Source organism: Brachycentrus maculatus, unplaced genomic scaffold (genome assembly GCF_059751285.1).
Source record: "Brachycentrus maculatus isolate JH-2025_06_01 unplaced genomic scaffold, ASM5975128v1 h1tg001076l, whole genome shotgun sequence".
Taxonomy (NCBI): Eukaryota; Metazoa; Arthropoda; class Insecta; order Trichoptera; family Brachycentridae; genus Brachycentrus; species Brachycentrus maculatus.
The window spans coordinates 119,419-134,403 of NW_028281782.1; the positions used below are offsets into that span (position 1 = coordinate 119,419).

Below are 14,985 nucleotides of genomic sequence, written 5' to 3' on the forward strand. Positions count from 1 at the left end.
ATATATATATATATATATATATATATATATATTTATATATTTAAATATATATATATATATATATATATATATATATATATATATATATATATATAATATATATTAATATATATATATATATATATATATATATATATATATATATATATATATATATATATATATATATATATATATATATATATATATATACATAAATAAGTAGGTAAATATTTATATTTTTTATGTGTTTTTTAATAATTTTGTATTAAGGTATCAATTTATATACTAATATACTCTATCTTTTTTTTTTAATTGTTGGAATCAATTGTAATATAATTTTCCTATTTTAAAAATAAAATTGTTTAATAGTGTTTTTTTATCAAATTTATTTGTTAAATTACAAGTCCTAACAAATAAATGAAAAAGCTTTATTTTTCGGAAATGTTCGATCAACCTATGTTCACACCGAGTTCCAATCTTCACTTTATTCGAAATACTAGCATAATGGAACAATCAAATTGATAACGTAAATATTTATCTGCGTTCTTACAAGCGCTCGAGGGCTTGGAAGTAAATCAAACAATAAAGTTGTCGGATTTTCTATGGTCTTTTTAAACACTTTTCTAAGAACCAAAGCAAATAAATTATAGGGGCGATGATGGCGACATTTGTTTTATTAAGTGAATATTTAAATGAGAAACCTTTATAAAATGGCATTTTACGAAGCACATAATTTATTATTATTTTTTAAATTGTCACCACAGCGATATCTTTTAAATTTATGAATTTCGGAAGTATGTTTGTTTATTTTGCTTTTAAGATTGTAAAATGATTTTTTTTAAACAACAAACTTTAATTGTTGGTTTCTTTTGAAATATAGAAATTGAACACTATGATGGTCACGTGATTTTTTTTTCATTCCGTAGGTTTTGATGGTGGTCAGGAACAAATATTCGTCATGGAGGTATACGATCAATCTGCCAAATTGGAAGCCAATATCACTTCCATGGAACCACGTTTCCAAGCAAAAGGCCTAAAGACTAGTTCGGATCACTATTTGGAAATATTTGCTGCTAATAAAAGAGGCCGTAGTGAAAAAGCAAACCTTGAAATAGTTTCACTGAAAACTATCGATTTTCATACTAGTAAGTATTTTGTCTATCTTTATTCCAATAAACTCTGATAATTTCCTGTAATCATTAAAAGGTACTTTTGTACTTTATCCTGTAAATTGTATGTTTATATTCTAGACTTATTTTAATAACAATAACAGTACCAAGTTTTGATTTACGGTTTCGCCGTAATTTAAGACTTGGTACTGATATTTTCAATATAAAATAACAAAATTGTAAATGTAAATTAAATATGAATTATGTACATTAATTTTGTACAGTTTCGGCGTTTAAAACCTACGTCAATCAGCAATTTCAATAAATGTAGAATTAAAACTTTACGGTGGGGCTTTTTTCTTCTTAAAATAGACTTCTGAAAATAGAAGTAAAGTTTAAAATATCTTCACTACATGGTTAATGCGTTAACCCTTTTGAATAATTTCATAAAGAGTATTTCATATATTATATAAAGGGTCCGCCAAATAACTTTTTTTTTTTGAAAATGCTATAAAAAACATCGAGTGTAGCTTCGGCTGTGTGGCACGTAGCGCCGTCCTGTTGAAACCAAATGTTGCCAATATCCTCCTCTTCAATTTTTGTGAACAAAAATCCGTTCAACATGGCCCGATAACGATCGCCATTGACTGTAACGGCCACTCCTTGCTCATTTTCAAAGAAAAATGGCCCAATTATGCCTCTGGACCAAAATCCGCACCAAACAGTGACTCGTTTTGGGTGTACCGGCTTTTCAATGTATGCGTGCGGGTTTTCTGTGCCCCAAATACGACAATTTTGCTTGTTTACATACCCGCCAAGATCAAAATGAGCTTCATCCGAAAAGATGATTTTTTTGGCAAAATCGGCATCTTCTGTAAGTCGATCGCAGGCCCACTCAGCGAAGCGAAAACGCATTGGATGGTCAGTTGGCTTCAACTCCTGAACCAATTGGACTTTGTATGGCGTCATACTAAGGTCTTTATGCAAAATTCGTCTCAATGATGTCTCCGAAATGTTCAATTGTTGAGAACGACGGTGAATTGATGTTGATGGCGCTTCACGCACACTTTCTGCCACAACATCGATATTCTCGGGTGTACGCACTGTTTTTGGCTTTTCACGCTTTGGTTTATCGATGAGGATGCCAGTTTCTTTCACTTTTTTCACAAGATAACGAACATACGGAGCTGACGGTGCTTCTCTTCTTCCAAAAACCGTACGCAATTTTCGCACACATTCTGCAACATTACCATGATTTTCAAAGTAATGTCGCAATATTTCTCAGCGTTGTTCAAGCGTATACACAACCATATTCGCTCAGCGGAAGGATAAAACTAATTATCTGTCAAATCAGACTTGAGCTAAGTGTTACCATTCACGAAATAAGCACTAGTTAAAAAAAAAAACTTTAGATGGCGGACCCTATATATTCAGCAGTAATTTATAATCACGCAACGATTATGCTTTGCTAATTACACTATGGCAATGAAAATTAACAAAGGGATTTGTAATATTTTTTTTATGTAAAGCATGCGGCGCTGCATAGTACCTACTAGTCTCGCACTGTCATATTTAATATTTTGATTTGAATTATTAAAACTGTTAAATTATTTCATTTTTAATATACCCAAACTGTACTCATTGTATAGATCCTAGAGGTGAAATAAATTATAAAGCAATGCTTTGCCTCCTATACTAAAAAAAACAAAATACGATATTCGTAAAGTAAAGCCTCGATATAACGGATCCCTATTTAATAAACTTTGGAATTAACGGATAAAAAAATCTTCAATAGTAAAATAAAAAAAAATTAAAACCTCCAGTTAAAATTATATTCGTACATGTTGAAACTCAAGTGTCGGCAAATGTAAACAATTTAATGATAATTTAAAAATAAGGATTACCGAAAGTAAAAGCGTCGATATCAAACAGCAACGTCACTTCACAACGAGAATTTGGAATTTTGTTTGTGTTTTTTTTTACTTTTATCTAAATACACTGTTAATAATTTCCAAATTTTATGTTTTTTTAATAACGGACTTTCGGCTTTAACGGACACCCCCACCCCTCAATTAGTCCATTATATCGAGGTTATACTGTATTTCCTTACCAACTCAAAATGTGACTTTACCTTATTACATAATTAAAAGGCTTTTTTTTCTTTTTGAAATAAGATATCAGCGAGATAATTATTTTCTAGGGCTCACGGCTAAGCCATTTGACTACAAACTTGTTATCGGAATCCTGATCGGGGTATTCATTACGACTGGAATACTAGCTTCGGTGGTCATACTGGCCATGAAGTCGAGCAAGAAAGGACGAGAAACGGAAGAGGAATTCTCGCCCCCTCCACAGCCCAACAAGGAGAAGGGGTCCTTGCCTCGCCCGGGCAGTGAAACGGAAAGTGTATATGGAGACAAAAATCCAGACGTTATTAGATTCAACAAAGGTAGGCTTATATTCTTAAACGGCTCCGATAACTACTTTATGAACTTCATTGATCCATGAAATTAATAAATATTAAAGAAAAAAAATTCAGTAGTTACTTTTAAAAAAATGTATTAACTGTATTTTTTGAAAACGAAATTTTTTTAGTTACGTTATACTTTTTTACGTTAATTTTTTTCCTTTCTATGTAGAATGTGTGTGTGTTAATAAATTAATGTCATTATATATCTTCTTTCCTTATCCGCACCCAATGGTGCATGGGGCACTGCCTCGTGTTATCTTGATCGTTACATACATGAAGGCAAGGTGATCACTCTTGCGCTTCAGGTACCAGTTCAGAGAAATATTAAATCAATTTTACAGTGTAAAATCACTGTTATTTTTTTCAACCCCTCCCCCTCTGAGAATCATAGATTATTGTGATCATTATTTGGATCCGCCTCCATAGTGTAATGTGTTCGATTGCCAGTTGAAGTCAAGTAAAGATTAGTGATATTTCACTGTAATATTTATTCAATATTACTCTGGACCCGTACATGAAGTGAAGGGCCGAGCAACTTTCTATGATATGTCAACGATCAAGATAACACTGCGTTTATATAATGCAGTGCCCTATGCATCATCGGGTACGGATAAGGGTTTGAAAAAAATAATAACAAAAAACAAATTATTTAGACTTTTCAAACACAACAACTTCATCTTTAATTTTCCAAGATAATCCTTTTTTGGGGTTGTCTGACAGACGGAAGTTTATAAAATTCAAAACATTTTTTTTTTATCTTAAAAAGGATTGTTTACTTTGTGGCATGTTAATATAATACTCTAAAGTGGTATTACACAAAGTGAACGATGAATGATAAGGATAGAGTTTAATATACATATGTTAATGATAAATATGACATAAAATGGACTTTTCTTGTATTTTATTTTATTTTTTAAATTTTTTTTAAGAAACAAACTAAACATACATACTTTTATGTATTACTGATTTTATAATTTATAAGATGGATAAGTATCGTGTCAGATTGCGGTCCCGTGATTAGTGTCGTAGACTTTTGATTCAGAATTTCTGCGTTCGAACCCACTCTACCACAATTTGATACCTATTTCTAATAATGAGCCGCTTAGGCTCACAGAAATAGTATGAAATTGAAGTATTTTTGTAAATAATAAAAAGACAAATATTTCTATAATATTTATATAATTTCTATAATTTTTATTTGAAGCATTAACTTTGTGATTTTCCATTTTAAAATTAAAAGGTAACTTTGTTTTAAAATCACGATTACATTTTTTTTATAACTTAATTATAATGTCTTCCGGTTTTGAAGCTAACCGATTCTTTATCAAGAATTGATAAAAAAGCGGATAGCTTCGAATCCGGTAGACATTATAATTAAGTTATAATAAAATATTTATACTGATTTTAAAATAAAGTTACATTTTAATTACAAATATTTCTATATTATTTTGAGAAATAAAAAGACTTTGTGTTTTGATCCACTCACATTTTTATTAACCAAATAGTTTCGGCAACAACCTGTTGCCCTCTTTAGGGTTAATAAAAATGTGAGTGGATCAAAACACACAGTCTTTTTATTTCTCAAAATGATATTTCAATATGATTTACAAAGTTAATGCTTTCATTATTCAAAACACAAATATTTCTCTTTTATGTAATTTAAAAAATCTTTTTAAAAAATCCATTGATTTTCTTTGACATTTTTTATTGTTTTATTTTTTCTAATTTGTTTTATTTTTTCTTCATTTCATTAATTTACGGACGGTTCGTGTATTCTTCGGACTCGCTTGGCATGTTCGGTTGCACCAGGCACATTTCACCGTGAACCTGGTTTTCCAGAATCAGACTACCAGGCCGACAGCGTGGTGGTGGGGACTGACCTCGAAGAGTGGCACCTCCCCCCTCCCCTGCCCATCAAGTCGCTCCCGCCCGCGTCGTCCAACATCTGCGGATACAACGTAAGTTTAAAATGATAATATATTATTTTCTCGTTATTATTAATATTTAAAGCATTTACTTTGTTTATTGTAACTGCAGACAGTTGGTAGAATTCCATTTTAAATTGTTGGGTAATATATCCAAAATTAAACAAGGTTATTGGATTGAATGCTACTTTTATTTTCATATATCGTAGTCATACAGGAGAAAGTGACCAAGTGCATTGTTTTACAATAACGTGATCATTGACTATTTGATATCTTCCTAGCTCAATATTGCCCTGAAAAAATCCCAAAGGATTTTAAACTTGGAAGTATAATATGTATATTGACTAGTTAAAAATGACTAACTGCATTGGTGTTTATTCTCTTACCAGGCAATAGTGACTTAAATAGCCCTCCTGAACATTTTACGTTTTCGTAGTTGGTCACTTTCTCTTGTATTATGTGATAATATGTGACGCGTTTCGTCTTATTAAGATATTATCAAACACGTGTTGGACAAAGTCTTAATAAGATGAAACGCGTCACATATTATCATATATTGTATATGTAAATAAAGTAGAATTCAATACAATAACCTTGTTGAATTTTGGATATATTACCCTACAATTTACTTTGTGCTTAATCTTGTTATTTTTCTTCTTCTTCTTCTTGGTGTAGGCCTTGTGGCCTATTTTTAAGAGGGATTAGCTTCCTGTGCTTAATCATTATTACTTATATAAACTTTTTTTTACAAAAAAGGTTTTATATAATAAAATAACAACTATTTAACTTTTTTCGCGTGTATTTTATCTGACCAGAAACCGGTTTTCGTCGTGACCGTCGGTTACAAAGAAACCCGGTTGCTGGTGAATAAAAAATGTGAAAAAAATTATATACTTGTTTTTTTATTATTTAAAATGCAGTTTCACCAAGAAATTATAGAACATAGCGTAAATCTAAATTTTATTTTAATTTTAATCCGTGTTGGAAAAAAGAGGGATAATCTAGTGTGAGCCAATCAGGAACTTTTCAGCATTTGCTTATTACTGGTAGGAAATCACTTCAAATTCCAAGGGAGAAGGCAGACTGTTGACTTTTATTAACAAACCTTCCGTTTCACTAGAAGAAGATTCGGTATTTTGTATCCTGGCTTGGTTTATGGTACCAATGTCCTTCATTTTTGTTAATCACGTACGATACCACCTGTCTATTAGGGTTGTTCAATAAGTGACGGGAAAAAAAGAAAAAAAGTGTAAATAAATTAAAATACTAAAATACTTTCTTGTCATGCAGAATCAGGGGCTGCACTGCGGAGATCTGCGCATAAAGCATCCCCAGTACGATTATCTGACGGAGACGCAGAACGGGCAGTCCATCACGCCGCCCATGTACGGCCACATGGACTACGCCGGAGGGCTGGACTCGGCCGTGTCCATCCGACCCATCAGGGAGGTGGTCACCGTACGCACGCCTCTCATGTTCAACCAGCAACAAGAAAGCTGCGTCTAAGCCACTCTAGCTTATCTACAGCCGTGGCGGGAAATTGTTTCAAACCCTTCGCGATACCTTACCCCCAATATAGGCGTTGCCATATCGCTCACTCCTTTCAAGAACGTCATAAATCAAAAAAACTTGATTTTTCAGGAGAAAGTTTTTAAAGTTTAAAAATATAAAACAATGTATTAAAAATAAATATCAAGCCACTTATTCAACTTTTTACTGTGCAACAGACCTTTTGGTAGAACCTGAAGTTTTTTTTTTCCATTTGAAAAATAATTGATTTATTTAAAAAAAATAATTGAAATATACCTTTTCTTCAAAAATGCAAATACAACACATTCTGCCCTATAGCGGGTAAATATTAAGTTAAAGATATGCCTCATTTGATGGGATATAATACAGTTTTGGGCATTCCGAAAACATGCACAACTGTAAATTGACGATTTTTGATTTATGACGTTCTTGATAGGAGTGAGCGATATCACAAAGACACGAATGATTTGTTTTATCTTCTCTCGGGATTTTGAAATATTCATTTTAAATACTAGCTTTTCAACTTACATTTGATGTAAAACATATTTTGAAATTGAAATAGATTTACGCAATTTCATATGGATTTACAATATATGTACATATGTTTATTATAAAGTCAACAAGCATAGTCAAATTATGTATTCAAATATCAATACCTTTTTACGAAAGACGGGGTTCCTTCGAGGACGTACATACGTATACAGTACCTTCATCCAGTTTTAAAGGATCGGAAAATGAGAAAGACAAAGATGATCAATATCAATTTTTATAACAAAGGCTTAAATAAAACGTCTTGAACGTCAATGAAATAACTCCATCTCAAATGTGTGTCTCGTAAGATTCGTGTATTTTTTTTTCATGAAAAATTTCATGGCCCTGTCTTTATCTATTCATTTGTTTCAACACCCCATCCGTGAATTTTTATTTTACGTTGGTAACAAGCAGTAAGCACTGGATGGTAAATTTATATCAAAATGGCATGACGTCGTGCTGCAATTCTGACCTTATAAATGTATTTTTTTGTTTTTTTCTTAAGATGTGAAATATCAGTGTTGTATGCACCCGACATTTTGGTGGCTAAAAATGCTTATCGATAAAAAGAGTCTTCGTCTATTCCCAAAATTGTTTTGCCGTTTCCTCTTCAACAAAATTTTGAAAATCTTTGATTTGGGCAACTCTTAGTTTTATTATTTATTGATTCGGCATTAACTTTGTGGAATGACATGATTATTTTATTAAAATTAAACACTTGAATATACCACTTTAATGAGTTTTATTTTTATTTACGACTAGTTTCGAAAACGACAGATGTTTTCATCTTCTGGTACAAATTAAAATTAACTTGTTTGTTTTAATTTGTACCAGAAGATGAAAACATCTGTCGTTTTTGAAACTAGTCGTAAATAAAAATAAATTTCATTAAAGTGATATATTCAAGTGTTTAATTATAATAAAATAACTCTTAGTTTTATTCGGAATCATCAAAATGTAACAAAATTTCATATTCAGTAATAGCCCTGGTGATTATGTGTGTTGGATCCATACCGCACAGCATCACAATTCTTCGGATCATCAATACAATATTGTTTTGAAAAAAGTGATTTTTAAGATTTATTGCTCACGAATCAACTAGCAGGCTACTATTTTTGACAAGACGTTTTGCTATGGCAAAAAATGTGTTACAAAATCACTTCACCTTATGTTAACTTTATCACTGCTGATTATTTCTATTTTCAAACCATCGTTATACAAAGACAAGGTCATCTTAAGCTGCCGACATTTCTCTTAAAATATTTTTAGTATTAAAAAAAAATACATATAATAAATTATCCCATTGAAGTCAATTTGAAACTTTTTTGTTTTGAATATGTTTTGAATATTGAAAGCATTAACTTTGTGGATCATCTTGATATATTATTTCGAGAAATAAAAATACTTTGTGTTTTGATCCACTCACATTTTTATTAACCAACTAGTAATAAATGTAACCCTGAAGAGGGCAACAGGTTGTTGCCGAAACTAGTTGGTTAATAAAAATGTGAGTGGATCAGAACACAAAGTATTTTTATTTCTCGAAATAATGTATGAAACTTTTTTTTTTAAATATGCCTTTTTCTTTGTTTGATTTGACGATAACTACAGAAAAGAGAAATGAAGGTTAAAAAAAGAAATAGAATTGTTATATTATCTCATTACGCGAACGTAAAAAAATATCAGCCACGTATGTAACATGTGTAACTGGGTGTTTTTGATGTTTATAATCCGAGCTTAACAGACAAATAGTACGTAAGAGAATATAAATATTAATGTGTCATTAAAGAAACAATTTTTCGTCTATCTAATTGTAAATTAAATGTACTAGATAAATGTTTACCCGCAGATATTCCATTGATACAAAATACTCTAATTATGTTGATATTATGATGTAAACAAAATATACCTTGTGACCCGATTGGTTTTGTAATCGGACTCAAAGGCATATGTTTTATATTAGGTACTCGTTATGTAAAAAAAGAATAAACATTATCCAGTGAATGTTAAATGTATTAAAATGTTATAAATATACGGTAAATTTTAAGGAGATTAGAATAATAATAAAAAGAGGATATTTCTTAATTGAAGTCAAGCAAAATCTTGAACAGATAGTGTTATATTATGAATTACATGTAAGTTTACATGTATGTATGTAGATAGAAATAATATTAATCATATAATATTGATATTGACGTTTTAGCAGAAATTAAAAATTGATGGGTATGTATTTAATTGTAATATTTCATAAAAAAATTATTTGATAATCCTAAAACCCTATTTTCTTACTTTACAACCATATTATGTACAATTATTTTATTAAGGCGTTTGTTTGAAAATATGTGTAACATATCATTTAAAATGACATATATTAAATAAAAATAACTTATTATTAAATTATCGTGTTTTCTTATAACCTTTCTACAATGATAATATGTATTTCACTAAGTAACACTAAAAATATGGATATGGAGTGGGTATTGCAAAAACGACCTTGGATCATTTTGGAAATTTGTTCTTAAAAAAACAGGAATGTCAGTCAGATGTTATGGCCAGAACTACAACCAAATACTACTAGTTTCAAAAACTTGCTAATCATGGAATATTATTTACCGATTACTAGTTGTATAATACAACCAAAGATTTTCAAATAAAAGGAATGAGAGAATACTCTCACAAAAAGGCTCCATTTTTTTTTATTTATCGTTTTATTTTTTTTCTTCCGAAATATGCAAGTCAACAAAAAAATTCGTGAATTCCAACAAACCCTTTGATCTTGTTTTTTTTTCTAAAAACTGATCAAATGCGAACATATCGCTTTATACACCAGTAAATAATTTCTTCATTCCACAAAAAGTATCAATCGCTAGCAACCGGCGTGTTCGGGGGGATGAACTCACCCCTGTCGCATTTTCATTTCTTACGAGGATTTCACAGAGAAACGAAAATCCAGTAAGTACCAGATCAAATCTAAGACTTCGTCACGAGGTGATGGAAGTTCTTTTGATCTATCCTTACTAACTTTAGCACGATTTTTTCTTCGGAATTTTCCGTGAAAATGAAACTAATTCCCATAAATTTTAAATCGGACAAAATTTTTCTCGAACAGCGAAACGATGGTGTCAATGACCTCGTCGACCTAAGCGTGCACGTGCATATATGCCCATGTCGATGGCAAAATAATAATTAAAAAAACCAACGAGGATGAGAACACACTTCACTTACGTGCATATTGCAAGCGATTAACGCTCTTGTGGCAGCCAAAAAAATACTCATCCGTTTGAAAGTACTCAACATCCATTATCATTTTTCGTCGTGTATGAGCTTTTAACAATTCGGATTCGTTTTTTACAGATTTTTTTTTACGAAATTCACAGAACAGAAATACTTATTTACGTACTCATTTATAGTTTTAAAATCATAAAACAATAGATACAAATAAAAAATACAAATATACGACACAAGAGATGATAAAATTGTTTATTTGTGTATTTTTCGCAAAGTTTACTAAATAAAAAGCCTAGATAAAAAAAGTTTATTTTTAGTAAAAAACACAAAGGCATTTTTTGTAATATCTTTAAACGCTTTCTATTAGCTTAGTTTATTTAAAATAGTCTTAACAAAAGGAATCAAATGTTTTGTTTAAATATATATCTACAAAAGACAAAAAATACTTGAAAAGGCATAATTTTATAATGCATAAATTATAGTTTCTCATATAAATTGGCCATGGAAGTGACGTTATAATTGTTCTGAATGAATACGTACATATGTTGGGGGTGGATTAAAATGAAAAGCGAGGTTCTATTCACCGTTTATAATGCTGAAAGGCTCTACCTCTGCTTTGTTAGGAGTAAGGTACCTTATGTTTACACATCAAACTATTGAATATACATTTTCCCAGTTAATTCAGATGTTTCAAGTCCATCATCATCAACACTGATAGAATAGAAAACGGATATCTGAAAAAGATGCCAAAGAAAAATATCCTTTGATTTTTTTTAAACTGGCAGATTGAAAACGAATTAATTTTAGACTGTAACCGAAAAGCAATTAGCATGGAAAGCTGGAACAAGGCTTTTACTTGAAATTGAAGCAATGAAATTTTGTTAATTTATATAAATACTCGTTTATACACACATTGTTTATATATATATATATATATATATATATATATATATATATATATATATATATATATATATATATATATATATATATATATATATATATATATATATATATATATATATATAAATATATATAAATATATATATATATATATATATATATATATATACATATATATATATATATATATATATATATATATATATATATATATATATATAATATATAAATATATATATATATATATATAAATATATATATATATATATATATATATATATATATATATACATATATATATATATGTATATATATATATATATATATATATATATATATATATATATATATATATATATATATATATATATAAATATATATATATATATATATATATATATATATATATATATATATATATATATATATATATATATATATATATATATATATATATGTATATATATATTTATATATATATATATATATATATATATATATATATATATATATATATATATATATATATATATATATATATATATATATATATATATATAAATTTATATAAATATGTATTTAAAATTAATTTTATTTTTTATTTAAGTTATTATTGAATTGGTAATAAAAAAGTAACACAAGGGGAAAATAATCAGGTAAGAAGTTGAGAGAGGAGAGATAGGGGAACCAAGGAAGAGGTGATACAGAGGAACAGGCAATGTCCAAGGAGAGATAGTAAGTTTGTTCATAACAAAATAAGCTGGGTTGTTTTTATTAAAATCGATTTCTCGAGGAACACAGATATTTAAATGTTCTAAATTGTCCTTAAATAGCACTATAAATTATCATTTCATTCTGATTAGTCTAACTGCTTCCGAATTGATGTCTAATAATTTTTCTTTAGCACTTGATATTAATGACAATATATTACATTACTTTTTGACATCTCATCAAAGATGAAGAAGAATATGGAAGTCTGGGCATTTACGGGGCTTACGACCGTCATAGGCTGGTTTGAGTGATCACCTTACACACGTGTAACATTCACCAATTCTACCCATTACTGACAACCACGCTACTCAAATTCTTGGAAGTTCTATATACATGAACCAATTTAGAAACCTTGTTCATGAATCTAGGTTTGGATCTCACATACTAATATAAGAGTTTCTGCTTAATAAAAAGCTTCTTTACATCTCACCAATAGATGTCTCTAGTGAAGTTCTAGAGATTCATGAACAAGGTTTCTAAATTGGTTCATGTATATAGAACTTCCAAGAATTTGAGTAGCGTGGTTGTCAGTAATGGGTAGAATTGGTGAATGTTACACGTGTGTAAGGTGATCACTCAAACCAGCCTATGACGGTCGTAAGCCCCGTAAATGCCCAGACTTCCATATTCTTCTTCATCTTTGATGAGATGTCAAAAAATAATATGAAAATAACTCCTGTAATTGGAGATAATCCAGATTTTGTGAACAAGTATTTGGACACACTCAAAATGTTGTAAACAATATATTACCATACTCAGAAGATGTTACGAAATTACTTGTGTGGAACCGGAAGATAGTAACAAAAATAAAATTTTAAATGAGCCCCCGTTTAATAAAAAAGTGAACTTTATCCTTAAAAATAAAAATAATAATAAATACAGCCAAAAACTTATATTCCTACTGTCTTATATGAAATAACATTCAATAATAAAACCTCTTAAAATCAAACCCGTAAATACTAGGTACATAAGTTTTGCCTTATCAGTAAAAAATTGTTTTACTTTTCAACTATTAATGTAGATTATTTGATTGATTTAAGTTTTTCACTGAATTTTTTTTATGGAAATACATATTATAGAACAAAATAACAAGTACATTTTTTCACATAAATTTTTGTGTAGTCAAGTGTAGGCAAATATATTATTTTCCAACTGCATATAGAAATATCCTTTTGAGACTGATTTTAACAAAATAATGGCATGCCTTTGACATTTTTAAAGACAATAAGCATAGATTGTGCAATTTTTGGCAAGTAATCGACTACGTAATCTATACAGGATGTTTCAATAAATCCCAAAAATAAAAGTTTTTTTACTTTGAAATAATTCATTTGGAGGCTTATAACCAAAAGATTTATTAAAAAATGTTAAAACAATTCAATTAAATATCTAAATATTAATGATAATAAAAATAATAATTTATATAAATGCCAGCTTAACAAAACCTTTAATATATGTCAATTTGTAATTCGTTAATTCGTAACGTGTTTATATCGAATCGTACTATGTAATCAAACAGCAAAATGCAATGATACAGGTTGTATTCGGTCTTAATTAAATATGTAGGTATTGCACTTACTAAAGAGTACCATTACTGAAACTGCTTATAACGTTTTGCTGCTCCATTCACCCGTATGCAACGTACGAAAATCGCCCGAGAGAATATATTACAGACTTTACCCGGATGCTGCAATTTGACTGCAGTTTACTTTTTAATGTGTTCATTATCCAAATTCTTGTCGGCAGCCGCAGTAATTGAATATGAATTTTACTGTTCCTTCTGGCAAAGTTTCACGGGATATGCATTATATGCAGTTATTGTGGGGACGAAATTTCACAAGCGCCAACTAAAAGCTCACACATTGGTTACTCAAACACCTTGTTTAAAAATTATTAAAATTTTTCAGTAAAGTGACACTTTAGTGAAATTTTATAAAATAAAATATGAAATATTATGAAGTAAAAAATTTTTTTTTTGGTTGTATGTGCGTAAATATATATATATATATATATATATATATATATATATATATATATATATATATATATATATATATATATATATATATATATATATATATATATGTATATGTATATATATATATAAATATAAATAAATAAATATATATATATATATATATATATATATATATATATATATATATAAATATATGTATATATATATATATATATATATATATATATATATATATATATATATATATATATATATATATATATATATATATATATATATATATATATATATATATATATATATATATAGATATATATATATATATATATATATATATATATATATATATATATATATATATATATATATATATATATATTATATATATATATATATATATATTTATATATATATAATATATATATATATATATATATATATATATATATATATATATATATATATATATATATATATATATATATATATAGGGTCCGCCATCTAAAGTTTTTTTTTTCAACTAGTGCTTATTTCGTGAATGGTAACACTTAGCTCATG

At 28.6% G+C, this 14,985-nt stretch overlaps 1 protein-coding gene across 1 annotated transcript in view; it reads left to right on the top strand.

The window, feature by feature from the left end:
• Nucleotides 1-7,158, top strand: part of LOC148299568 (synaptogenesis protein syg-2-like) — a 74,953-nt gene extending 67,795 nt beyond the window's left edge. Inside the window, exons 13-16 of the mRNA XM_088275929.1 lie at nucleotides 909-1,127; nucleotides 3,292-3,540; nucleotides 5,401-5,519; nucleotides 6,777-7,158. Of these exons, the coding sequence (XP_088132055.1) occupies nucleotides 909-1,127; nucleotides 3,292-3,540; nucleotides 5,401-5,519; nucleotides 6,777-6,992 (803 nt within the window). The 3' untranslated portion in view covers nucleotides 6,993-7,158. The remainder of the gene's footprint in view (nucleotides 1-908; nucleotides 1,128-3,291; nucleotides 3,541-5,400; nucleotides 5,520-6,776) is intronic.
• The last annotated feature ends 7,827 nt before the right edge of the window (nucleotides 7,159-14,985 follow it).